Here is a 24,551-nt window from a genome sequence, read left to right as displayed (position 1 = left end):
TTATTTGGTGCTGATTCTGAACTTTACGTGCGGAGACTCACTACATTTCCATGATTCCATCTTCCACACTGTTTTTCTTTTCTTTCCTTTTCTTTTCCAGAGACAAACAAGAACCCAAAAAAGCCCTAACTTTTGTTATGTTGTTTATTTCTTTTCTTCAAAGTTGTTGAGTAAGCAATGGAGCCTCGTCCTCTTAGTCTCATACGAATATCTAATGCTCCTGTCGATGGTAAAGTCTCAGACTCAATTTTTTTTTTTTTTTTTAATTTATTTTCTTGAGGATTTTTTATCCCTGTGTGATTACCGCGAAAGCGTGGGAAAATTTGAGTCTCTCTCTCTCTCTCTCTCTCTCTCTCTCTCTCTCTCTATTTATTTATTATTTTGTTTTCCTTCGAATTTAGCCTGGTTGGTTATGGAGAAAATACAAAACCCCTAAGGAAACTAGCTGAAATATTTTCCTTTTATTTATTTATTTACATACTTATGAAAAGGAGCTCTGTGTGCTTACTGTGAAAATGAGAATAATATTTTTTTTTTTGAGATATTTGTTTTCTTCTTCTTCTTCTTCTTATTATTATCTTTTAATTTAAATTGTCTAAACTAGAAGCAACCAGTGTGGAAGTGCTTCAGCTTAGTGATGATAGCTCTGACGAATACGGCTCTGATTTGGAAATTTACGTGCCGTCGAATACCCGTGATGGAGGAGGTGCTTTTGATTTTTCTTTATGGGATTATTTACGATTTCGGTTAAATTTTCAGTCATTAAAAAAAAAAAAAATAATAATTAAATGGAATCTTTTAGTCCATTTTAGCTATTTCAGTGGTGTCTTATCTTTGGTGACATACGATGATGTATAAATGTAGATGAAGAATACGGGTGGAGAATGGATTTGGACTTGAACCAGAAACCAAAAGATATAATGGAGGTTTATGTTGGGGAAGATGGTGATTATGATAGACCTTGGACAGAAAGGAGGATGGCAGGACCAGATATGAAAACAGTGGAGCATGGAGAACCGAGTTGTGAAGAGGATGTGGCCGAATACAGAGGACCGGTTCGGGAAGAGAATGCCGTGCATTGTGGAGGTATAGACGGAAATCAATTTACTCAGCAAGGAGTTGTTGAAATTGATTTCCTCACGCTGAGCAAGCAGCAAACATGTGAAGAGAAGACAACCAACGGTCCAAAGCCAATGCTAATGTGGAATCACTGGGAAGAAGAGCACGAGAGATGGATTGATGAAGATTTGACGAAAAATTTTGATTTGGATCATCAGAATGAAGCAATTCGTGAAACTGCTGAGGCGCCGCCTGAATTGACCAAGGCTTTGTACAAGCACCAAAAGGAATGGTTGGCCTGGGCTTTGAAACAGGAAGAGTCTTCAACTAGAGGGGGAATTCTTGCAGACGAGATGGGAATGGGGAAAACGATTCAAGCAATTGCACTCATCCTTGCCAAACGGCAAGTCCAGAGGATGATTTGTGAACCTGATGACCTCTCAGTATTACCAGGTCCATCCAAAGGCTTGCCTGGAATTAAAGCCACCCTTGTAATTTGTCCTCCAGTTGCTGTGAGCCAGTGGGAGAGTGAGATTGGTCGGTTTACTAAAGATGGAAGCACCAAGGTGCTTGTTTATCATGGGGCCAATAGAGAGAAGAATTCTGAACAGTTCAGAGAATATGATTTTGTCATAACATCGTACTATATTGTTGGGACCGAGTACAAAAAGTACATGATGCCTCCCAAGAAGAAGTGCCCTCACTGTCACAAATCATTTTATGACAGTGAACTGTCAATTCACTTGAAAATTTGCGGGCCCGATGCTGTTAGAACAGAGAAGCAGTCTCAACGAGCAAGGAAAAAATTGAAAACTGTAATGTCAAATCAGAAAACAGAATCTGCTGATCGTGAAGACAAGATGAATGAATGTGATGGCAAGAAAGGAGAGGGGAGTTTTAAGAAGACATCGTGCCAGCAAAGCAAAGAGAAGGATATGGGAATTAGATTTGGGAATGAAAATTCAGATGGCGTTGAAGGTTCATCCAGAGTGAAATCGCCTTTGCATTCTGTGCAATGGGAACGTTTAATTCTGGATGAGGTAAGTTGGCATAAATTATTTGCAAAAAGGGGGACTTACCATTCTTCTTGGTTTTCTTTGAATTTGTTAACAACCATTTTATGGTCTCTCGCTCTCTCTCTCTCTCTCTCTCTCTCTCTCTCTCTCTCTCTCTCTCTCTCTCTCTCTCTCTCCATGGACAAGCATCTGCACTCACACTCACACTCACACTCACACTCACACTCAGTGTTGTCCAACATGGATAAGTTTTCTTTTCCCTTTTATCTTAGCAATGAGGAAAACATATAGAGTTAAAATGCCAAGGACTTGACAGTTGTACATTCTATGGACATTTTTTTTGTCAATCGTTAAAAAGCATTCATATAACCTCATGTATGGCTGTCATTTTCATGATCCAGTAAGTAATTGGAAACAGGTATTAACCTAGGTTCCAGGTTTCACATTACATCTAAGCATAAAGTGAAGTAATATGACCTGAATATGAATATGTGCCGGGGAACCCAATCTCTTGTGATTGGAAATTTTGTACAGAGCCAGAAGTTTAAAAAATGTTCAAATCTTTAAGTTCTTTTTGGTTGAAATAGCTGCTTGAATTTCATTTCTGTTAATGTCTTGCTCCTATAAAGATTAATGTTTGTGATAGGTGTTATTTTCTTATTGCTGTCAAATTGTTTAATTATTTCCTCTTTTCCTCTAACACTCCATTGTGGTCGGAAATGTGGGCTTCCATGTTTCTTCTTAATCAAATAATCAGCCAAAAAAAGAAAAGCTTGATCGGATTCTTAGTCATTTTTTCTATTTAACCATGTTCATTGGCAAACAAATACTTAAAAAAAAGAAAAAATCTGATAACATTCTTTATAACAAGTTGAAGTTGCTTTTGTTCTGTACTGTCCCATGCCAAAACTAGTATCTGTTTGTGTTGTTTATTTTCTTATGTTTTTCTGTTGCAACTTTAATCCGTCCACTTGTCTTTGTGGGAGTGTTTGTTTTCCTTTTGTTATTAAATGAAGGATTAAAACGTCAATTACTACAAGGATTGTGCTTTTGAGAAGTAGTTTCACCAGTTTTCTTTTCTTTTATTTGAAAATAGGCCCATTATATAAAAGCTAGACATTGTAATACTGCCAAAGCCGTTTTTGCTTTAGAGTCTTCATACAAATGGGCTTTAAGTGGCACTCCCCTTCAGAACCATATTGGAGAACTCTACTCTTTGGTAAGTTTAATGCATGTACGAAAAATTTGCTATATAATCAGGCAACTGTCTCTGGCAAACTTATATAGTTGATATGCTGTTTGCACAGGTTCGCTTCCTGCGAATAATTCCATATTCTTATTACTTGTGTAAGGACTGTGATTGCAGAACACTAGATCATAGGTATGCTTTGTGATTCGGCATTGTCTATGACTGCAATAATAAGTTTGAAATAATTGTGTACATTTGGCTGTGCTCTATAGTTGATTGACTTAATCTATTAATATGATGTACAATTGGTAGTGGCTCAATTGAGAAACCTGAACTGGTATTCTTCTTTCTAGTATGCAAATTGAAGAATTCGATAATCATTCTTTCATTTGGTACATTTGAACCATTAGCAAAGCCTCTTTTTTTTTTTTTTTTTTTTCATTGAGATAGAATATTTCATGTGTTTATTTTTCTTGTACTGCCAACTTTTTACTGTTGGGAGGTTTTTGGGACATTTTCAGATCTTCTTTTCCTTTGTGTTAAATGAGGGTATGTAATTGGTTTACAATGATGTAGGTACCTGCCAACAATGGAGTGGACAATGATATAGAGTTCAAATCTTGTTTAAATGAGGTGTTCCTGTTTGTTTCCTCTTTCTACTTGTTATGTACAAACAATGATGGACTTATTATTTTCAAGGCTTCCCGAGCTTCATTTTGGCTTGTAAACTTAAGGCCTTCGATGCTGATTTAAGAGTCTACAATGAGCAGGTGTTTGGTAATGTGGAGAACCAGAAAAAGATTCTCTTGGATTAATTATGAGTTCTTGATGGTTTGGAGGAAGAGAAAGCTTTATGTGATGAAGAGAAGTTTTTTTTTTATAAGTAATAAGCCAATCTCATAAAAAGCGTGAGGTGCCCCTTAGTACACTAGAAATATACAAAAGGAAACGCCTAACTAGAGAAACGAGTAAGAAAATCAAGCTAAAAGATAAGGGAAACACATAAGCCATAGTCCAAAGATATAGTGTGATAGAAGGAGGATAAAAGTTCCTCAGAGGTCTTCTCCACGTCCTCAAAGCTCCGGTTATTTCTTTCCCTTCATAAACACCAAAAAAGGCAAATGGGCGCCATTTTCCACACCATAGCGCTCCTCGATCGGTCCGAAGACAACCAACAAGCAAGCAGATCAATAACCTATCGTGGCATAACCCAAGACAACTCAAAGAGACTGAAAAGAGAGTACCACAAGGTAGAAGCCACATCGCAATGGAGAAGGTGATGGTCCACGAACTCCTCCGTCTTTTTGCACATGCAGCATCTGTTTATCACGATAACATAACGCTTCCTGAGATTGTCCAAGGTGAGGATCTTACCAAGAGCCGCACCACGAAAAGAAGCCCGCCCTTGAGGGGGCTTGGGTCCACCACACACACTCCCAGGGAAAGCGAGCACCTATAGTACGAGTCAAGGAGTGAAAAAAAGTGTTGACCTTGAAAAGGCCTTTTTTGGAAGGGACCCACCAAAGCTTGTCTTCGCCACCTCTTTTGACTATACCTGAATGCAGCATCTAGAAGAAAGGCCAAAACATTTACCTCCCAATCATGCGCTTCTCTAGTAAAGCTCACGTTCCATTGGTTGGAACCACCCAAGAAATCTAGGTTATTTGCAACAGAGGCGTCCTTCGCAACGGCTATACCAAACAAGGCTGGAAAAGCTGTCTTGAGAGTCATATTCCCAACCCACAGATCGTGCCAAAAGCTAATCCTGGTTCAATCTCCCACTTCGAATCTAGTGTAACCTGAAAAAGTCTCCCAACCTTTTCTAACATTCTTCCATAATCCCATTCTAAAAGCTCCTGTAGGAACGTGAGAGCACCATTCACCCCATAAATAGCCAAATTTGGAATCCACCACAATTCTCCATCAAGAATCTCTCTCAATACCAAAGCACCACGGCCATTTACCTAGAAGAGCGTGGTTGAACATTCTTAAGTTACGGATACCTCCCTCAGAGATCGGGGAGCAAATCTTAGCCTAGCTAAGAAGATGATATTTAAATTCATCATCAATCCCTCCCCATAGAAAGTCTCGTTGGTGCTTCTCAATTTGATTAGTCACACTAGCAGGTATGGGGAAGAGGGACGAAAAGTACGTAGGTAGGTTGGAAAGTGTGCTCTTAATAAGGGTAACCCTGCCGCCTTTGGAAAGATATATCTGTTTCCAACTGGCCAACCAACGCTCCATATTTTTCACAATGACATCCCAAATAGACTTTGCCTTGTAAGAAGCCCCTAGCGGGAGGCCAATGTACTTCAAGGGTAGAGAGGAGGTCCCACAACCTAGAATGCCAGTCAACTCATCCATGTTGTCCACATTACCCACAGGAACCAAAACAGACTTAGCCAGATTAATCTTTAAACCAGAAACAACTTCGTAAAATAAGGGTAGAACTCGGAGATGACTAGGGTTGGCCCCACAGAAAACCAAAGTATCATCCGCAAACAGCAAGTGTGAGATTTTTACGGCTGGAGGCCTAGAACCCACAGAGAAGCCTCGAGAGAAAACCTCTGTCAACAGTAGTAGTGATCATTTTACTCAAAGCCTCCATGACTATAACGAAGAGAAAAGGAGATAGTAGGTCGCCCTGCCTCAACCCACGAGAGCTACTGAACAAGCCAGCTGGAGAGCCATTTACCAAAATGGAGAAGTGAACCAAAGATATGCAATGCGCTATCCAAGAGCACCATTTCTCCCCGAAACCACTCCTCCTCAACATGTACAAAAGGAAATTCCAATTGACATGGTCAAAAGCCTTTGCGATATTGAGCTTGCAAAGTAACTCAATGGAAAAACTTCGTGCGTTTGTTACTCTCTCTTAACCAAAGCGCCCTTGACTTCTGCCTCCAACTCATCTCCTCCAATAAGGTAGCCCCTCTAAATCACTCATAACTTTGTCTTTCCTCAAACACCTAGCTAGTGAATGTTTGGACAGTTGTCTCAAATCTGGCAGGATAGAGAAAAAACTCTATTGAATCGATGTTGGTAAATGGCTCAGTTACTTGAGTGCAGTCCTTGAGGTGGTGAAAGGTATGAACAGTGATAAGACATCAGGCCCGAATGATTTTACTATGGCTTTCTTTCAAGCTTGTTGAGATGTGAATCAAGAAGATATTATGAGGGTGTTTCATGATTTTCATGTCAGAAGCAAGTTTGAAAAAAGCCTTAATGTCACATTCATTGCTTTCATTTTGAACAAATCTGGGGTTGTTGATGTTAAGGATTTTCGACCTATTAGTTTAATGAGTGGAGTTTACGAGAATATTGGCAAATTCCTAGCCAATAGGTTGAGAAGGGTTTCGGAGAAGATTATTTTGAAGCCCCAGAACGCGTTTTTCAGAGGTAGGCAAATCCTAGACTCTGTTCTTATAGCTAATGAATGCCTGGATAGTAGGATCAGATTTGGTGAGCTAGGTGTGATTTGCAAATTAGATATTGAGAAGGTCTATGATCATGTCAATTGGGAGTTCTTATTATATTTGTTGAGGATTTACGGTTCTGGGGAGAAATGCAGCTTTTCTGTTTCGGTGAATGGCACTTCGTTCAGATTTTTCAGTAGCTCCCGTGATCTGAGTCAAGGAGATCCTTTGTCTCCTTTGTTGTTCGTCATCGTCATGGAGGCTTTAAGTAAAATGCTATCTGCTACTGTAGATGGGGCTCTCTTTTAGGCTTTTCTATGTGGTCTAGGAACATTGTTGCTCTTAAGATCTCTCACCTTCTGTTTACGAATGACACCTTAATATTTTACAGGAAGAGGTGGGCAGACCCAGGCCTCCTCTGCTATCTGTGTGCCTTATTCTTATCCTTTGAAGTTGTATCCGGTTTGAAAATTAATCTAGCTAAGTCAAAATTGGTTCATGTGGGTAATGTCAATAATGTTGATGGACTGACCAGTATTTTGGGCTGCAGGGCTTCTTATTTGCTTTTAAAATATCTTGGTCTTCCGTTGGGAGCTTCTTTTAAGGTCAAATCTATTTAGGATGGTGGTATTGAGAAGATCGAGTGTTGTTTGGCGAACTAGAAGATGGTGCACTCGTCTAAGGGTGGAAGAATTACCTTGATCAAAAGCACCCTATCCAATTTGCCTACATATTTCATGTCTCTTTTTTCCCTCTCTGCTGGTGTTGCCAATCGCATAGAGAAATTACATCAAGATTTCTTATGGGGTGGGTTAGGTGAAGAGTTCAAATTTCATCTGGTAAGTTGGTTCAAGGCTTGTTCTCCTATTTTTTAGGGAGAGTTGGGGTTCAGAACTTGCTTTTGTTCAACCATGCTCTTATTGGGAAATGGCTTTGGCACTATTTGCATGAGAGAGAGAGAGAGAGAGAGAGAGAGAGAGAGAGAGAGAGAGAGAGAGAGAGAGAGAGAGAGAGAGAGAGAGAGAGAGAGAGAGAGGCCTTGTGGAGAGTTGTAGTGGATTCTAAATATGGCAGCTCATGGGGGTGGGTGGTGTTCAAATTAGGTTCATAGGTCGTATGAGGTAGAGCTATGGGGAAATATCAGGAGGGGTTGGGGAGAGATTTCTAGCCATACCAGATTTGAGGTGGAAGACGGCTTCAAGATTAGATTCCTGCACGATAAGTGGTGCGGAGATCAAGCCCTTAAGGAAGCTTTCCTAGATTTGTATGGTATTGCTCGTGTTAAGGATGCTTTTGTAGCAGATCACTTGGAGTTATCTAGTGACTTTTATCAGTGGAATGTAAGCTTTATCAGAATGCCTCACGATTGGAAGGTGGATGCCTTTCCTTTGTTTCTCAACTTCTTGTACTCCTTTAGATTAAGACAAAGAGGTGAAGACAAGCTTTGATGAGCGCCTTCCAAGGGAGGTTTTTTTGACATTAGGTCCTCTTATAACGTCCTTGTTCCTAATGATAGTACTTAATTCCCTTGGAAGAGTATTTGGCGGAATAAGGTAGCCATGAATGCGGCGTTTTTTGTTTGGTCGGCCACCCTAGAGAAGATCTTCATCATGGATAACTTAAGGAAACGGCATATTATTATAGTTGATTGGTATTATATGTGTATGAGGCGCAAGGAGTTTGCGGATCATCTTATAATTCATTGTGAGTTTGCTAGTGTCTTATGGGGTGCTATTTTTAGTGGTGTTGGGTTACCTTGAGTTATGCCTGGACGAGTGGCATACCTTTTCTCTTGTTGGAGAGAAAGAAATGACAGAAGTTTTGAAGACCACAAGAGGACGGTGGTGGAACTGAAGTTTTTCTTTTTCAAAATTCTTTATTTCTAGACAGTTGCCTTAGACTATCTTAATTTGCTTAGTGTTCATGATTTTCTTGACTTTCTCTTTTTCCTCTTTCTTAGGTGCATCTCTTATATATTTCATATGTTACCTGAGTTGTGCCTTTTGCCCTTTTTAAAGATATCTCGATTATTTATTAAGAAAAATGTACATAATAAGGAAACGTTTTAGTGCATCTTTACTTTGTTATGTGGTAACAAGGAAATGTTGTCAAGAATCAGTGACTGTTAGTAATGAACTTTTTAGTTTTCTTTTACATAGATTTATCTTATGCTTCTCATGTTTTTTTATTATCCATTCTGCGTAATTATGTGATCATAATTGATTACTTTTTCTGATGGCCACCTGCAGTTTAAAAGAGTGTTCAAACTGTTCTCATAGTTCTGTGAGACATTTTTGTTGGTGGAATAAAGTGAGTACTGAAAGTTATTGCGCTCATGTTTCTTTTTGTTGTTTATTAAGCATCTTTTATTTTCATAGAAATACTCTTTGCTGAAGTATCATTGAATTCTTGATCCTTTTAAGTATGTGGCTACACCAATACAAAGATATGGAAATAGTGATGGGGGACAAAGAGCTATGATTTTGCTTACACACAAAATTTTAAAGAACATAGTGCTAAGACGTACGAAAGCTGATCTCCCGCTTCCTCCTAGAATTGTAAGTTTTTATTGTTGTATGGCTAAGTTCCCCCCTTCTCTATCAATTTTTTTTTTTCCTTTGCGCCTTTCAATTCTTCCATAATCTTTGTGCAGGTTTCATTGAGGTGGGATGCCTTGGATATCAAAGAACAAGATTATTACGAATCGATATACAATGAAAGTCAAGCACAATTTAATACGTATGTCAACCTAAATCTCTTTTGCTTTGTGTTTCAGTTTTGGAATTCCACAAATTTATGTATATGTTATCACGAACATCATTTCATCTTGATCTAGATGCTAAAGGTTCAAGTTCAATTTTCTGGAAGTTCAACATTTTGCCCTAACGGGTTCCTCGCTTTTCCTCCTTCCTTTTTTGTGTCCAGCCTTTTATTTCATCAGTTTTGCAAGAGAAAAATTGTCATTTGAATGAATTTTTTTTTTGTCCTCTTGAAAGGGTGGAGTTTGCTTTGTAGCCATACCAGACTCATTTTGGGAAATGGATCTAGGATCCGTTTTTGGGACGATGTGTAGTGTGGTGAGGTGCCCCTTAAGGTAGCTTTCCCAATTTTGTATGACATAGCGCATGACAAGGATGTACTTGTTGCAGACCATTTGGTTGTGGGTAGCGGGTGCTATCAGTGGGATGTTAGCTTCTTTCAAGCGGCCCACGACTGGGAGGTGGATATTTTAGCCTCCTTTTTCTCTTTGTTGTACTCAACTAGAGTGGATGGTGATGGGGAAGACCGGCTCTGGTGGTCTCCTTCTCATAAAGAGAAATTTGATGTTAGATCTTTCTACAAGGTTCTTGCTTGTAAAGAGGATATTCATTTTCCCTGGAAAAGTATATGGCAGACCAAGGTTCCCTTGAAAGTGGCTTTCTTCGCTTGGACGGCAGCGCAAGGGAAGATCCTCACCTTAGACAATATTAGAAAGAAGTGTGTCATCGTGATCAATAGATGTTGCATGTGCAAAATGAATGGGGAGTTTGTGGACCATCTTCTTCTCCATTGCGAGGTTGGACGCGCTCTATGGAACGACATCTTTAGTCGCTTCAGTCTGTCTTGGGTTATGCCTCTTCGGGTGGTAGATTTATTCGCTTGCTGGTGGACGGGTGGTCGCGCTCGGAGTGCGGTCGTGTGGAAGATGGTCTCTCGTTGCCTTTTGTGGTGCATGTGGAAGGAACGCAGTGATTGACAGTTCGAGGACAAAGAAAGAACCATTGAGGAACTCATTTCCTTTTTCTTTCATTCTTTGTACTCTTGGTCGGCTGCGTTTCTCGCTCCTTTAGTGTTTAGTGTTAATGATTTCCTTGTTTTGTTTTCTTCTTCCTTTTAGATGCCTTTCTTGTATACTTCCTGTGTACTTGATTACGCTTTGCGCTTTTTAATGATATTTCTCTTACATATCAAAAAAAAAAAGAAATTCCCTCTACAATTTTACATGGGAAAAGCTATTTCCATTCTATTTTTATACTTGTAAACACACATGTTCACATAAACTGCACAATTAATTATTTCATCTGTCTTCTGAAATTAATTCACCGTGTTTGTTCAAATTTCCCTTTATTCTTTACAGATATGTTCAGGCAGGAACTTTGATGAATAACTACGCTCACATATTTGAGCTTCTGACACGCTTGCGGCAGGTGAATAATAATTATAGTATAAACCTAAAGTAGCATTTGGTTACCCTTTAAAAGTATGTCTTCTGTGGACAAAAATATACTCAGAAGGGGCCTTGTGTTAATCATGCGTACCCTTTTGATTATTCATCAAAAAAAATGTGTACCCTTTTGATTGGAAAATCTGACCCCTCCATATTTGGAGCTTCCAAGTTTTTTTAATTAGAAAAAGAATTTAGCTTGTGATTATGAGAGTTTTCAAGAATTCCTCATGAGTTAGGCTTGACCGACCAAGTTTAGAGTCCACCATCATTATTTTTTTTTATCCTCTTAGAGAGTAGTTTGCATATCCAGGCAGCAGCAGAAGAGTGGAATTTACAAAAAGTAAAAACTGTTAATCATCTGCTATTTCTGCAGACAAATCTCATTTGCGAATGCCTCTAATTTTTATTGTGTAAAACTACAGGCAGTGGATCATCCTTACCTCGTGGTATATTCTAGAACTGCTGCACTAAGAAATAGAAACATGGTTAATAATGACAATAGTGAACGAGTTTGTGGCATCTGTCACCATCTAGCTGAAGATCCTGTGGTAAGTTCATCTTTTTTGTTTTGCATTTTTTTCTTTTTGGAGTATGGAATTTTAGCATAAACATTGATAATAACCCACAGATTTTTTCTTTATACTTTGAAGTGAGTTCCTCTAAACCTACTTAATTTTATGGGTATAAAGCTTTTCAATATAATTCTTGATGGATGATACATGAATAAAATAAAATCTGATTAAGATAATGCAAATAATAAATTATTACATCAATCTTAGTAGGGTACCTAACTTACCTGTGAATCACACCTTTGGTTACTTTATCAGTAGATTAAAAAACAAAAAGACTTTAAATTGCATCTTTGGCAGCCAGCTCATTTTTCCATCTTAGTTGGACACTTGAAGAAATGAAACTTAGGAAGTCTGAATGAATACCTTTGTTGCACCTTTGTTGTATCAAGACTCCCTATCAAATAAAGTTATTGTAACAAATTAATATTTTGGATGGCAAACAAGTAGAGAAATGGAAGAAGATTAATATAACAATTTCACTCATGATATCATTCCTTTACCTTGGAGGAGTATTTGGCAAAATAAGACTCCCTTGAGAGTGGCTTTCTTTGTGTGGTCGGCCGCCTTAGAGAAAATTCTCACCATGGACAACCCAAGGAAACAACATATTATTGTGGTTGAGTGGTATTGCATGTGTAAGAATAATGGGGAATCCGTAGATCATCTTCTACTCCATTGTGATATCACAAGTGCTCTTCGGAATACTATCTTTAGCAGTGTAGGGCTAGTTTGGGCTATGCCTAGAAGAATGGTAGATCTCTTTGCCTATTGGAGACGTCCAGGGGCTAGGTCTCAGCTTGATGCAATTTGGAAGATGATTCTGCCTTGCCTAATGTGGTATTTATGGCGGGAAAGAAACAATTGTGGTTTTGAGGATCACGAGAGAACCTTAGTGGATAAAGGATTTATTCTTTAAGACTCACTTTCTTTGTGCTGCTGCCTCATATTATAGTTTTTCGAATTTTCATGCTTTTTTAGATATCTTTTCCCCTACTTGCTAGGCTTCTCTCTCATATGCTTCTTGTTTACTTGGGTTGCACTTTTGCACTTTTTAATGAAATTTTGATTACTTATAAAAAATAAAATAACAATTACACACAAGATACATAAATTTTATGTGATTCAGCACAATAGCCTATATCCGATGACCACAGTGTGACAGACCAGTTGTAGAGAAATACGTGGCTGTAAGTAGTTGACATGTGGAAGTTAGCTCGGGAGGTAGATCATCACACATGGAGAAGCTGTTGAAGGTTGACAGCTGAGAGGCGGTTGCAAGCAGTTAGTTGTTTTAGTAGTTGTGTTAGTTGTTTTCTTTACTTGTATAAAAGCGAGGGAAAGATGTATAGGAGGGTATTCAGTTTGTAATTCGTTCCTAGAGAACTCTGGAGGTTCTTGGCACCTCGAATGCCAAGGAAGGAGAGTAGCCTTCTCGAACAGGCCATTTCTTTCAATAAAATTCCTATCTTTCTCTTCAATTTTTCTCTTTTCCCTTTCTTTTCTCTGTTGAATTCTTAACAGAACTTCAGCTCTATTACAAGTGGTATCAAAGCCCACGATTCTTCTATTCTTGCTTTTCTTCTTTTTCTTTTCTTTCTTTGTTTCGTCTTTTTGATTCATGAGAACACGTTCGATGGCGGATGACGAACAGCATGTTCTTGAGCTTCAACGAGCCATGGCTGGTATGCAAGTAGCAGTGAATTCAATGGAGGAAAGGTTCCAGGAGCAGAATCGGCAACTCCAAGAGCAAAATCGGCAACTTCAGGAGCAATTGTTGAAAAAGATGCAGGAGATGTTGAACGGGGTGACCAAAAATAAGAATCCTGTGGATCAGTCTGCGGGTACTTCTTATACAAATATTGGCGATCAATTGGGTTCGGAGGGCGACTCTATCAAGCCGAGATCTCTGAAGTTGGATTTTTCGCGATTTGACGGTGAAGATCCAGATGGGTGGTGTTATAAAGCAACCCAATTTTTTTGAGTACTATGCTATGCCCGATAATCAGAAGTTCAATCTTGCAGCTTTTCACATGGAAGGTAAGGCTCTGATTTGGTTTCAAGAACTTCGTAGTACTAATAATCTCAATAGTTGGATTGAGTTTACAAAGGCTATTAGAGTTCGTTTTGGAAAGGGTTCCTATGATGACCCTATGGAGACTCTGTCAAAGCTCCATCAATCAGGGGTGTTAGAAGAATATAAGAGTCAATTTGAAGTTTTGGCTAATAGGGTACATGATTTGCCCGAACACCATAAACTGAGCTGTTTTTTGGGGGGTCTTAAGCCTGAAATTCGCTTTCTTGTTAGGATGTTTAATCCTAAGACTCTGGTAGAAGCGTACTCTTTAGCAAAAATTCAGGAAGAAAATATCCTGAATAATAATAAAGGCATTCGACCTTGGATTACAAATCAATTTAGGAGTAACACTGTTGGAGGTTCTGCTGAATTTACAGTAGGTGGTAATAAGGGAGTTGGTTTTGTTGCTAATAAAAATCAAGTGCAGCGTAGTTCCCAGCAGTTTCAGCCTGGTCCTTCTTTTCAAAAAAGTAGTGCTGGTAACTCAGATAGAGCACTAGTTCCTGTCCAAAAAATAACTCAGGCTCAAATGGATGAACGAAGGAAGAAGGGTTTATGTTATTCTTGTGACTCTAAATGGTCCAGAGGACACGTTTGTGCAGCTCCAAAACTCTTTATGATTGAGGAGGTAGAGGTAGTTGCCGAGGAGGATATGGTAGAAGAATTTGAAGATTGTAGGATTGAGGATTTACCTGAGATTTCTCTTAATGCAATAACGGGCACTCCTAATCCTAGAACTATGCGGCTGCTAGGAGTTTTGAAGGGACAGCAGGTGGTCATTCTTATAGACTCGGGAAGCACCCATAATTTTGTGGATGCCCAATTAGCTAAGATGTTAGGTATTCAGGTGCAGAATGGCAGGACCATTAAGGTGAAGGTAGCAAATGGTCAGGAAGTTTTGAGCCCTGGTAGAAGCAAGGCTTTACCTTTGAAAATTCAGAAAGCTCTTTTTCAGATTGAGTTTTATGTCCTTCCTTTAGCTGGATGTGATATTGTTCTGGGCATTCAATGGTTGAGGGTTTTAGGTCCTATTCTCTGGGATTTTCAGCAGCTCACCATGAAGTTTCAGTTTGGCCAGAGTGAATATATGTTGCAGGGGTTATTACAAGGGCCACAGTTGAGTTTTGAAGATGCAGCTGGGTTCAAATTCTCTAACAAGCGACATAAGGGGGTTTTGTTACAGTTACTAGAGCATACTGAGGTCATGTCCAATGAGCTCCAGCAAGGGTCCCAAAGCAATTTCAGTGACATACTATTGGATAGTCTGCTTCTAGAGTATCAAGATGTCTTTGCAGAACCTAAGGATCTTCCTCCTCGCAGAAGCCATGATCATGCTATTCCAATAGTAGAAGGTGCTGGTCCTGTGTCGGTCCGGCCTTATCGTTATCCTTTTTACCAAAAGGGAGAAATCGAAAAAAATTGTGAAAGACTTGTTGGGTTCTGGTGTTATTCGTCACAGCACTAGCCCGTTTTCTTCACCTATGCTTTTAGTTCGAAAAGCTGATGGCACGTGGTGGATGTGCATGGACTATAGGTCCTTGAATAATGTTACGGTGAAAGACAAGTTCCCAATCCCTGTAGTTGATGAGTTGCTAGATGAACTCTGTGGCGCGAAGATTTTCAGTAAGCTGGATTTGAGGTCCGGGTACCACCAGATTCGAGTGGTAGAACAAGATATTCCTAAGACTGTATTTCGTACGCATGAGGGTCACTATGAATTTTTAGTGATGCCTTTTGGTTTGACAAATGCTCCTGCAACTTTTCAGAGTTTGATGAACCACATTTTCAAGCCTTATCTCCGCAGGTTTATATTAGTTTTCTTTGATGACATTCTGGTGTTTAGTTCATCTCCTGAAAGTCATAAAGAACATCTTAGGATTACTCTTGATATCCTGAGGTCTAATCAGCTTTTTGCAAAAAGATCCAAATGTCGGTTTGGCTGCAAAGAGGTGGAATATTTGGGACATATTATTTCTGCAGAAGGTGTTTCTGCTGATCCAGGAAAGATAAAAGCCATGGGGGATTGGCCATTTCCTACCACTATCAAAGCTTTGAGGGGGTTTTTGGGTTTGACGGGTTATTATCGGAATTTTATCCATGCTTATGGATCTATTGCTGCTCCTCTTACTTCCATGCTCAAGAAGAATGCATTTAGTTGGTCTCCGGAAGCTAAGGATGCTTTTTTGAAATTGAAGGCAGTAGTAAGTCAAGCTCCTGTTTTAGCTTTACCAGACTTTGAGAAACCTTTTCTCATTGAATGTGACGCTAGTGGCTTGGGAATAGGAGCTGTGTTGATGCAAAGTAACCAGCCTATTGCTTTTTTAAGTAAAGCCTTGAAAGGTAGAGCTTTACATTTGTCTACTTACGAGAAGGAGTTATTTGCTCTTGTCACTGCAGTGCAAAAGTGGAGACTGTACCTTTTAGGCCGACCTTTTGTTGTGAAGACCGATCAACAAAGTTTAAAATACCTTTTAGAGCAGAAAGTAGGTACTCCTTTTCAGCAGAAATGGTTAACTAAGTTGCTGGGATTTGATTTTCGGGTGGAATATAAAAAGGGGGTTGATAACAAGGTCGCGGATGCCTTGTCTAGGAGGGAAGGTTGGGAGAATGAAGCTACATTATCTTCCATTTCACTTCCAGTTGTTGATTGGGTAGAGCATTTAAAATTTCAGTATCATCATGATCCAGACCTTATGAAATTGATTCAGCAGTGGAATTCTAATAAGTTGGACCATCAGAAGTATTCTATGAGGCAGGGTCTGTTATTATACAAAAACAGAATCCATATTGGAGGAGCTCGTCAGTTGCAGCAACAGGTTCTACAGTTTGTGCATTGTGATCCAGTTGCAGGCCATTCAGGCTATGAGAGGACCATGCAGAGGGCCCGAAGAGATTTTTATTGGCGAGGTATGAAGCAGAGTGTTAAGAAATTCATTCTGGAGTGCCTTGTTTGTCAGCAAAACAAACAGGAGAATACTTCTCCTGCTGGGTTGCTGCAACCCCTTCCAATTCCTAATCGGGTTTGGTCGGATATTTCTTTGGATTTTGTCGAGGGTTTACCCCTTTCACATGGCCATTCGGTGATTTTGGTAGTGGTGGATAGATTATCTAAATATGCCCATTTTATCTCTTTAGCTCATCCTTATACAGCAGTGAAAGTTGCTCAGTTATTCATTGCTAATATCCTTAAGTTACATGGACTGCCCACCTCCATTGTATCCGATAGGGATCCGACTTTTACAAGTCATTTTTGGAAGGAATTGTTTAAACAACAGGGTACAACTTTGAAGATGAGTTCTAGTTATCACCCTCAAACGGATGGTCAGTCGGAAGTAGTCAATAAGTGTTTGGAGAATTATCTCCGTTGCTTTACTCAGGACAGGCCTAAACAGTGGGTGCTATGGTTACCTTGGGCAGAATTTTGGTATAATACAACATGGCACTCTTCTATCAAAATGACTCCTTTTGAGGCAGTCTACGGCCAGCCTCCTCCAAAACTTCTGTCTTATATTCCTGGTACTACAAACGTAGCTGCAGTTGATGAGTTGCTTCGCACCAGAGAACAGATCTTGGCCTTGTTGCAGCAGAATATTAAGCAAGCTCAGCAAAGGATGAAGAAATTTGCTGACTTGAGAAGAAGTGAAAGAACTTTGGAGGTGAATCAGCAGGTTTTTTTGAGACTTCAGCCCTATCGACAAACCTCAATTGCCACTAGAAGAGCTTTGAAGTTAGCTCCAAGGTTCTATGGGCCTTTTACTGTCTTAAGAAGAGTGGGAGCTGTAGCTTATGAGTTGGATTTGCCTGCCACTTCTAGAATACATCCTGTATTCCATGTCTCTCAACTTAAGCCTAAGTTGGGAGCTAATATTTCTCCTATACCTGTACTACCGCCTGTTAATTTGGAGGGTATTATTCAACCAGAGCCTATGGCTATCTTGGATCGCCGGTCTAGGCCTTTGCATAACAGGGCTTTCACTGAAGTATTGGTGCATTGGAGTGGACAGACTCCGGAAGATGCTACTTGGGAGGATTTTCACAAGTTAACTCAAGCCTACCCGCACCTTGTGGGCAAGGTGCTTTAAAAGAGGGGAGTATTGTGACAGACCAGTTGTAAAGAAATACGTGGCTGTAAGTAATGTTGACATGTGGAAGTTAGCTCGGGAGGTAGATCATCACACATGGAGAAGCTGTTGAAGGTTGACAGCTGAGAGGCGGTTGCAAGCAGTTAGTTGTTTTAGTAGTTGTGTTAGTTGTTTTCTTTACTTGTATAAAAGCGAGGGAAAGATGTAAAGGAGGGTATTCAGTTTGTAATTCGTTCCTAGAGAACTCTGGAGGTTCTTGGCACCTCGAATGCCAAGGAAGGAGAGTAGCCTTCTCGAACAGGCCATTTCTTTCAATAAAATTCCTATCTTTCTCTTCAATTTTTCTCTTTTCCCTTTCTTTTCTCTGTTGAATTCTTAACAGAACTTCAGCTCTGTTACACACAGGCAGAGACAAAATTCACTAGTAAAATAGAGTACAAAAGGTGGTGAGAGACACTCAAACCTCAAACCCCCAGTAGACCCGAAGCCTCACTCATTCACGGTGAGAATTTTCTTTTATCCTAATTCTGTAAGCAGGTCTATCACTAACCTCTCTAATTAAAGAGAACATAAGACAGTCGGCTGCTTTACCCACACCAAGAGAAAACCCACTGATGAAGCTTGGTTGATTAATTGGTTCACCACAGTTGGCTGGGCGGCAAGAAACTGAAGTGGCCAACCTAAGAGTGGTCACTAAGTTGGCTACTATGAATGTGGCAAGAAGGATGGCGTCACAATTCTTCACAAAGAGGAAAGCCAGCTGCCAACTGGACAAGCTGACCAACTTATGACAAACAACTTGAAGATGTGGTGGCAACACAAACTCATGCCACCTACAAAAAGTGGTGTGGCTGTTGTTGAATATGTGGTTGACCAGCATTTTGTTAATGAGTTGAAGGATCGCATCATAGTTAATTATTGGAATTGACATATCAAAAAAAAAAAAAAGTTAACTATTGGAGTTGACATCTAGATGCAAATTGAAACTGCATGAAGGCTATGTAGTGCTGGAGAACATGGATTTATGGTTTTAATTTGGTTTTTGGGTATTCAAATTTGTTATTTTTGCCCTTAATACAGTACCCTGGTTAGGAGACATATCTCTAATGTATTTTTCACCAATTTTGCAATGTATTATTTAACAACTTGCTATTGGGTAGTAATAGGCCAAGCTAACATGTATTCTCTGCTTTCCTTTTTGCCCTGAAATAATGCACTTGCTTTCTGGATTCCCTGTGTATAGCTTTGTATATGTAACTCGGTTTACACCTGGTCCTTGATTGATTTTCCATCCAACAGCTTTTTCTTATTGTTGCAGGTCACTGCTTGTGAGCATGTTTTCTGTAATGCTTGTTTCATTGATATTGGACAAGCCGTATGCCCTTCATGTTCAAAATTACTTACTGTTGATTTGCCTAGAAATGCGAATGGAGATCAAGCTTCTAAAACTACCATCAAGGGGTTCAGATCCTCAAGTATTCTGAACAGAATTCAACTTGATGATTTTCAGACAAGCACAAAAATAGAGGCTTTGGTATGTGTACACGAAATTGTTAAATATTACGTGTTCTTTTTCTTTTTTTTCTTTTCTTTTTTTGCAATTTAGATTGCAACCTTGATAATTCTATAAAAGAAGCTCTATTGATTTGAATATCTTATCTTGTGCTGACATGTTTTTTTCTAGCTTGTAATGTCTATATTTTTCTATGAGTATGATAGAGAACAAATAGAGATCTTTGAAGGCAATTGTGGAAGTGATTTCCTTTTATTCTCATTCTTCTAAACTAAGAAAACCTTTAACATTTAATCTTGCAAGAAACGGCTTCAAATGCTACAGCAGTGGTCAATTTACATTTCAAATAGGAAAACGCATGTGAATAAATAATCAGTTTTAAGAGCAAATTCTAATTTATTCTGTCCATGAAAAAGGGGAAATAGTGAAGCTTAAGTTGCAGATTTTTCAGGCCTGAAATTGCAAGCTTTTTGATCTAGGAGGTTGCCTAATCAAACTTTAGAGAATGCTAAACCATTAATTGATGGAGCCAGGATATTCTTTGATCATCTAAAAAAACTGTTTCTTGCTTCAATTTGGTAAAAAAAAAGATCTTCTGAGAAAATAGCTATCCCATGAATTAAAAGTAAGAAGGAAAAAAAAAAAGTGTCAAGGAACAAATTGATTTCATTTTTTGGGCAAAGTGAAAAAGTAATATTTTTCTATATCCGGTTTGAAAATTAATCTAGCTAGGTCAGAATTTGTTTTTGTGGGTAATGTCAGTAATGTTGATGGGTTGGCCAGTATTCTAGGTTGTGGGGTGTCTTCTTTGCCTTTGAAGTATTTTAGCCTTCTGTTGTGAGCTCCTTTTATGCCAGATTGATATGGGATGGTGTAATTGGGAAGATTGTGTGTTGTTTGGCAAGATGGTAAATGATATGTACTTGTCGTTAGAAGGATTACTTTAATCAAGAGTACCCACTTCAGTTTGCATATGTATATTGTCTCTCTTCCCCCTTGATGGCATTGCCAATCACATAGAGAAGTTATGAGACTTCTTGTGGGACGGGCTAGATGATGAATTCAAATTTCACCTGGTCAGTTGGTCCAAGGTTTGCTCCCCGATTTATGAGGGAGGATTGGAGGTTAGAAACTTGCTTTTGCTCAACTGTGCTCTTTTGGGAAGTGGCTTTGGTGCTATTTGTATGAGAGGCCTTATGGAGAGTCGTAATGAACACTAAATATGGCAGATCGTGGGGCGGGTGGTGTTCTAATGAGGTTCATGGGTCATATGAGGTGGAGTTATAGAAAAGTATCAGGAGGGGCTGGTGGAGTTTTATGATCATACCAGGTTTGAGGTGTGAGATGAATTCAAGATTAGATTCCGGCATCACTTGTGGTGTGGGGATCAGGCCCTTAAGAAAACTTTCTCAGTTATGTATAGTATTGCTCGCATAAAGGATGCTTCAATGGTAGATTACTTGGAGTTATCCAGTGGTTCTTATCAGTGGAATGTAAGCTTTATCAGAGTGCTCATGATTGAGAAGTGGATGTCTTTACTTCGCTTTTTAATTTGTTGTATTCTTTTAGATTGAGACAGGGAGGTGAAGACAAGCTACGTTCTGATTCAAGAGATGGATGTTTGATGTTAGATCTTTCTTTAACATTATTGTACCTCATGAAACCGGCCCTTTCCCTTGCAAGAGTATTTGGTGGCATAATGTTTCCTTGAGAGCAACTTTTTTTTTTTTTGACAACCACCCTAGGGAAGATATTCATTCCCCATGGATAACTTAAGGAAACGATGTGTCATTGTGGTTGACTGGTATTGTATGTGCAAGAGGAATTGAGAGATTGTGGATCATTTTCTTCTTCATTGTGAGATTGCCAGTGCTTTGTGGAGTGCTATCTTCTGTCGTGGTAGGATAGCTTGGGTTATGCTTAGAAGAGTAGTAGACATTTTCGCTTGTTGGAGAGGGTTGAGAGGTAGTGCTCAATGTGCAGCTATGTGGAAGTTGGTTGCCTCTTGCCTTGTGTGGTATATTTGGAGGGGAAAAAAAATATAAAAGTTTTGAAGATCGCAAGTGGACGATGGAATTAAAGGATTTCTTTTTCAAAACTTTTTATCACTGGACAACTGCTTTAGATCTTAATTTGCTAAGTTTTCATGAATTTCTTTACTTGTTTTCTCTTTCTAACTAGGTATTTTTCTTGTATACTTCTTGTGTATTTGTGTTGTGACTTTTGTGTTTTTCAATGATATTTCGATTAAGTATGAAAAGAAATGATTTCTAGTGTGTCCTTTATTGCAGGGGTATATATTTTTCACTTGCCGCAAAACTATTAATTGATGGGGTTAAGATAACCTTTGATCATTTGATAATTATGTTTCCTGCATCATGTGGCCATTAGAATATTATCTTCCCTCTCTATCAAAAATCAAGGATTTTAAGAGAAAAACTTATATTTCTGTTAAATTATCAGTTATCCAAAAAACTTAAGCTAATGAGATATGATGAATTTAATCATTTAATCTATATTCTGACACTCCATTTCACGTGTAAGCTTAAACTCTTCCTTAATTGGGAAGGCCCAACACGTGGAATATTTAATTGAAATGAGAGATAAATAATGAAGACATGGTTCGAACTCAGAACATCTGATTTGATACCTTGTAAAATTACTATTTATCCTAAAAGTTTAAGTTAATAAGATAAGATAAATTTAACATTTAATCTATGCTCTAACACTTTCTTTTTTCTTTTTTTGTTATTTAATGAATTTTTTATTGATTTGCCTATATGTTTTCTGGCATGTCCATATCTACCGCAATTGTTATATTTTTGCACTTGCTGTTGACTGAGTTTGAATGGTTCTAGAGGGAAGAAATTAGGTTCATGGTTGAAAGGGATGGTTCTGCAAAAGGAATTGTTTTCAGCCAGTTCACATCATTCTTGGATCTTATAAATTATTCCCTCCACAAGGTAATTTAAAATTTCATTTTGATCTTTTTCCACTTTATGGAAGTAGAGAAAGTAATACATTGAACCTGTTGCAGTCCGATATTAATTGTGTTCAATTAGATGGAAGCATGTCCATGTCTGCTAGAGATGCTGCCATCAAGAGGTTTACTGAGGACCCAGATTGCAAGATTTTCCTTATGAGCTTGAAAGCTGGTGGTGTTGCTCTGAATCTTACAATTGCATCACATGTGAGCAATTCCTTTCTTAGTCTTGTTAAATTTAATTTCTAATTTTCTTCAGGCTTCATTGCATTCGTTTTTACCTGTTTTCCTTAGACTAATTAAGTTTTCATTTCTTGAGCTGGTTTTTCATAAAGAAAAAGTTTTGGAGGGAAGTCCTCTTCTGTTATACTCATGTTTCAGGCTATTGATTGATTTTTGTATTGGGAAGATCTCATGGTATTTGAGAAGCATTTCTGGGACAATATTTTCTATGCTTTATTCCCTTTTCTTCTTTCTTTTTTAGTTTTTGCTGGTAGAATATATTCTTATATCCAAAAAAGCTTAAGCTGATAAGAAGAAGTAAATTTAATTATTTAATCAATATTTTAACACTCTTCCTTATGAGGTAAATTAAAGAGACATGGTTCAAACTCAGGACCTCTGCTCTGATACCATGTTGACATTTGTGTATAATTATAAAATATGGGAATAATAGCGGAAGCAAAGATAGAGAGAAGAAGGCAAGGAATTATGGGTAGTTCGGTGTTAGACAACTATGTCCACCACTCTGAATAGTTCTTATGGCTATATTGTGCTTATTAACTTGATTGTTTACAATATATAGGTCTCTATTTATAGTTGAATAAGTCGACATAAACAAGTCCTAAATCAACTTATACAAGGAAATATAATTCGACCTATACTAGGAAATGCAAATCAATCATGTAAATAAAAGAATACATTCTAACATTTTCCACTGATGTCCTTCTGCATACATGAGCCTGGCCATATACCTTCAAATTATATTTGTAGATTTTGTTTTTTTTGTTCTTGGGTTTTAGTTGTTAATTTGATTTCCTTATACCTCTAAAAAGAGAAAAAGGTGGATGCAATCGGCAACCTTTAGCTTCTTCTTCAATATTTCTTGTGGATGCCTGAATGTAATTCCTTGCTAGTTTCTTAAGTTTTAGAATCCTTCTTGTGTTGTACCTGTGTGTAGGTCTTCTTGATGGATCCTTGGTGGAACCCAGCTGTGGAGCGGCAAGCACAAGATAGAATCCACCGAATAGGGCAGCATAAACCAACCAGGTGCTTCATTTTGCTCACAAATTTAATATCCTGAGTTCTTATAATGTTACCCTTTTCTATGAGGATTCTAACTTGGTCTCTATATTTGCAGAATCGTGAGATTTGTTATTGAGAATACAATTGAGGAGAGGATTCTGAAGCTGCAAGAAAAGAAGGAATTAATGTTTGAAGTGTAAGTGTGTCATTTGTCTGGCAGTGAGGATGTGATAGTGGACCTAACCAATTTTGTGTTTTACAGGACCATATGTGGCTCTTTTGAGGCCCTCGGAAAATTAACTGAGGAAGACTTGAGATTTCTGTTTGTTACCTGAAGATGAAGCTACTAGCCCCAGTTCAAACCTCAACTGCTTCCTCTTGGTTATGGATGATCATCATATTCCAACCTAGTTTAGGAGATCACTACCTGGTATATGTATGCTTCTTCTTTTAGGAGATGAGCCAGCATCAAAAGGTAAGCAATCCAGTCACGGATTCATTTTGGGTAATATTTGGAGATATTTTTGCTAATTCCTAGTTCTTATTTAAAGAAATTGTCCATCATCTATAGTTGTAATGATTAAGTGTGTTCATCATCTTCTTTCTTTCTTTTTTCTTTCCCTGTGTAATGTATTTTCTAAAAAGGGTTTTCTTTATTTTTGAGTGTTTGGTGCGATGTAAAGTATTGGCCAACTTGAAAATATTTTCAACTGACCAAGAAAAATAACGTTCATGAAAAGTAAAATGGTTTACACTTTTCATCTTTATAAACCATTTTTCATTGTCTCTCACATCTTCGAACATGCAATTGTGAGAATATCTTTCACATTTTCTGCCGCTGGCTCAATGGACAAGCTCAATATTCATGCCAATCCATCAAGCCAACGGCTAATGGGACACTGAGGCTAGTAGCAAGGTTGATGGATATGCTCAACTGAAAATCTCTTGCTCTCGCAACCTTGTTGTGTGGATTTATCTCATTTTCCCATTATTCCCAATTTATCAAAAAAAAAAAAAAAAGTTAATGGATACGCACGTGCTCGTAGTGCGTATAATATGGATAATCAAAATATGTGACATAATGACGAAATGTTCAATTACACGTCTGTGTGTTGGTGGGTGTCATTACATGGGCGTGCTGTCAACACAAATGAAACATCAAACAATAGCGCAAATAACAATACGCATCAAACGT

The 24,551-nt window shown here is 38.5% G+C and overlaps 1 protein-coding gene across 3 annotated transcripts; it reads left to right on the top strand.

The window, feature by feature from the left end:
• Positions 1–35: 35 nt before the first annotated feature.
• On the top strand, positions 36–24,019 carry LOC133860685 (DNA repair protein RAD16-like). Of its 3 annotated transcripts, none has more exons than XM_062296261.1 (16): positions 36–229; positions 608–706; positions 865–2,099; positions 3,172–3,294; positions 3,383–3,456; positions 8,930–8,990; positions 9,104–9,238; positions 9,334–9,419; positions 10,798–10,867; positions 11,310–11,435; positions 18,934–19,149; positions 21,987–22,091; positions 22,166–22,318; positions 23,292–23,380; positions 23,472–23,552; positions 23,619–24,019. In XM_062296261.1, the coding sequence occupies exons 1-16, from the start codon at positions 178–180 to the stop codon at positions 23,689–23,691; spliced, it is 2,778 nt and encodes a 925-aa protein (XP_062152245.1). In that variant the 5' UTR covers positions 36–177; the 3' UTR covers positions 23,692–24,019. The 3 variants fall into 3 exon arrangements, with proteins under 3 accessions (XP_062152245.1, XP_062152244.1, XP_062152246.1); XM_062296260.1 differs by having other exon boundaries at positions 605–706; XM_062296262.1 differs by lacking the exons at positions 23,472–23,552; positions 23,619–24,019 and having other exon boundaries at positions 605–706; positions 22,191–22,318; positions 23,292–23,381.
• The last annotated feature ends 532 nt before the right edge of the window (positions 24,020–24,551 follow it).

The sequence above is a fragment of the Alnus glutinosa genome, chromosome 2 (genome assembly GCF_958979055.1).
Source record: "Alnus glutinosa chromosome 2, dhAlnGlut1.1, whole genome shotgun sequence".
Taxonomy (NCBI): Eukaryota; Viridiplantae; Streptophyta; class Magnoliopsida; order Fagales; family Betulaceae; genus Alnus; species Alnus glutinosa.
The sequence above is the reverse complement of the archived record's forward strand: the minus strand, read 5'-3'. Positions and strand labels throughout refer to the sequence as shown.

What these genes read in the sequence shown, in the direction of transcription:
- LOC133860685 (XM_062296260.1), top strand. Translation starts at nt 178, where the DNA reads ATGGAGCCTCGTCCTCTTAGTCTCATACGAATATCTAATGCTCCTGTC. An exon ending in TCCCGCTTCCTCCTAGAATT is followed by an intron (nt 9,239 to 9,333) that starts GTAAGTTTTTAT and finishes ATCTTTGTGCAG; the next exon opens with GTTTCATTGAGGTGGGATGC. An exon ending in GCACAAAAATAGAGGCTTTG is followed by an intron (nt 19,150 to 21,986) that starts GTATGTGTACAC and finishes GAATGGTTCTAG; the next exon opens with AGGGAAGAAATTAGGTTCAT.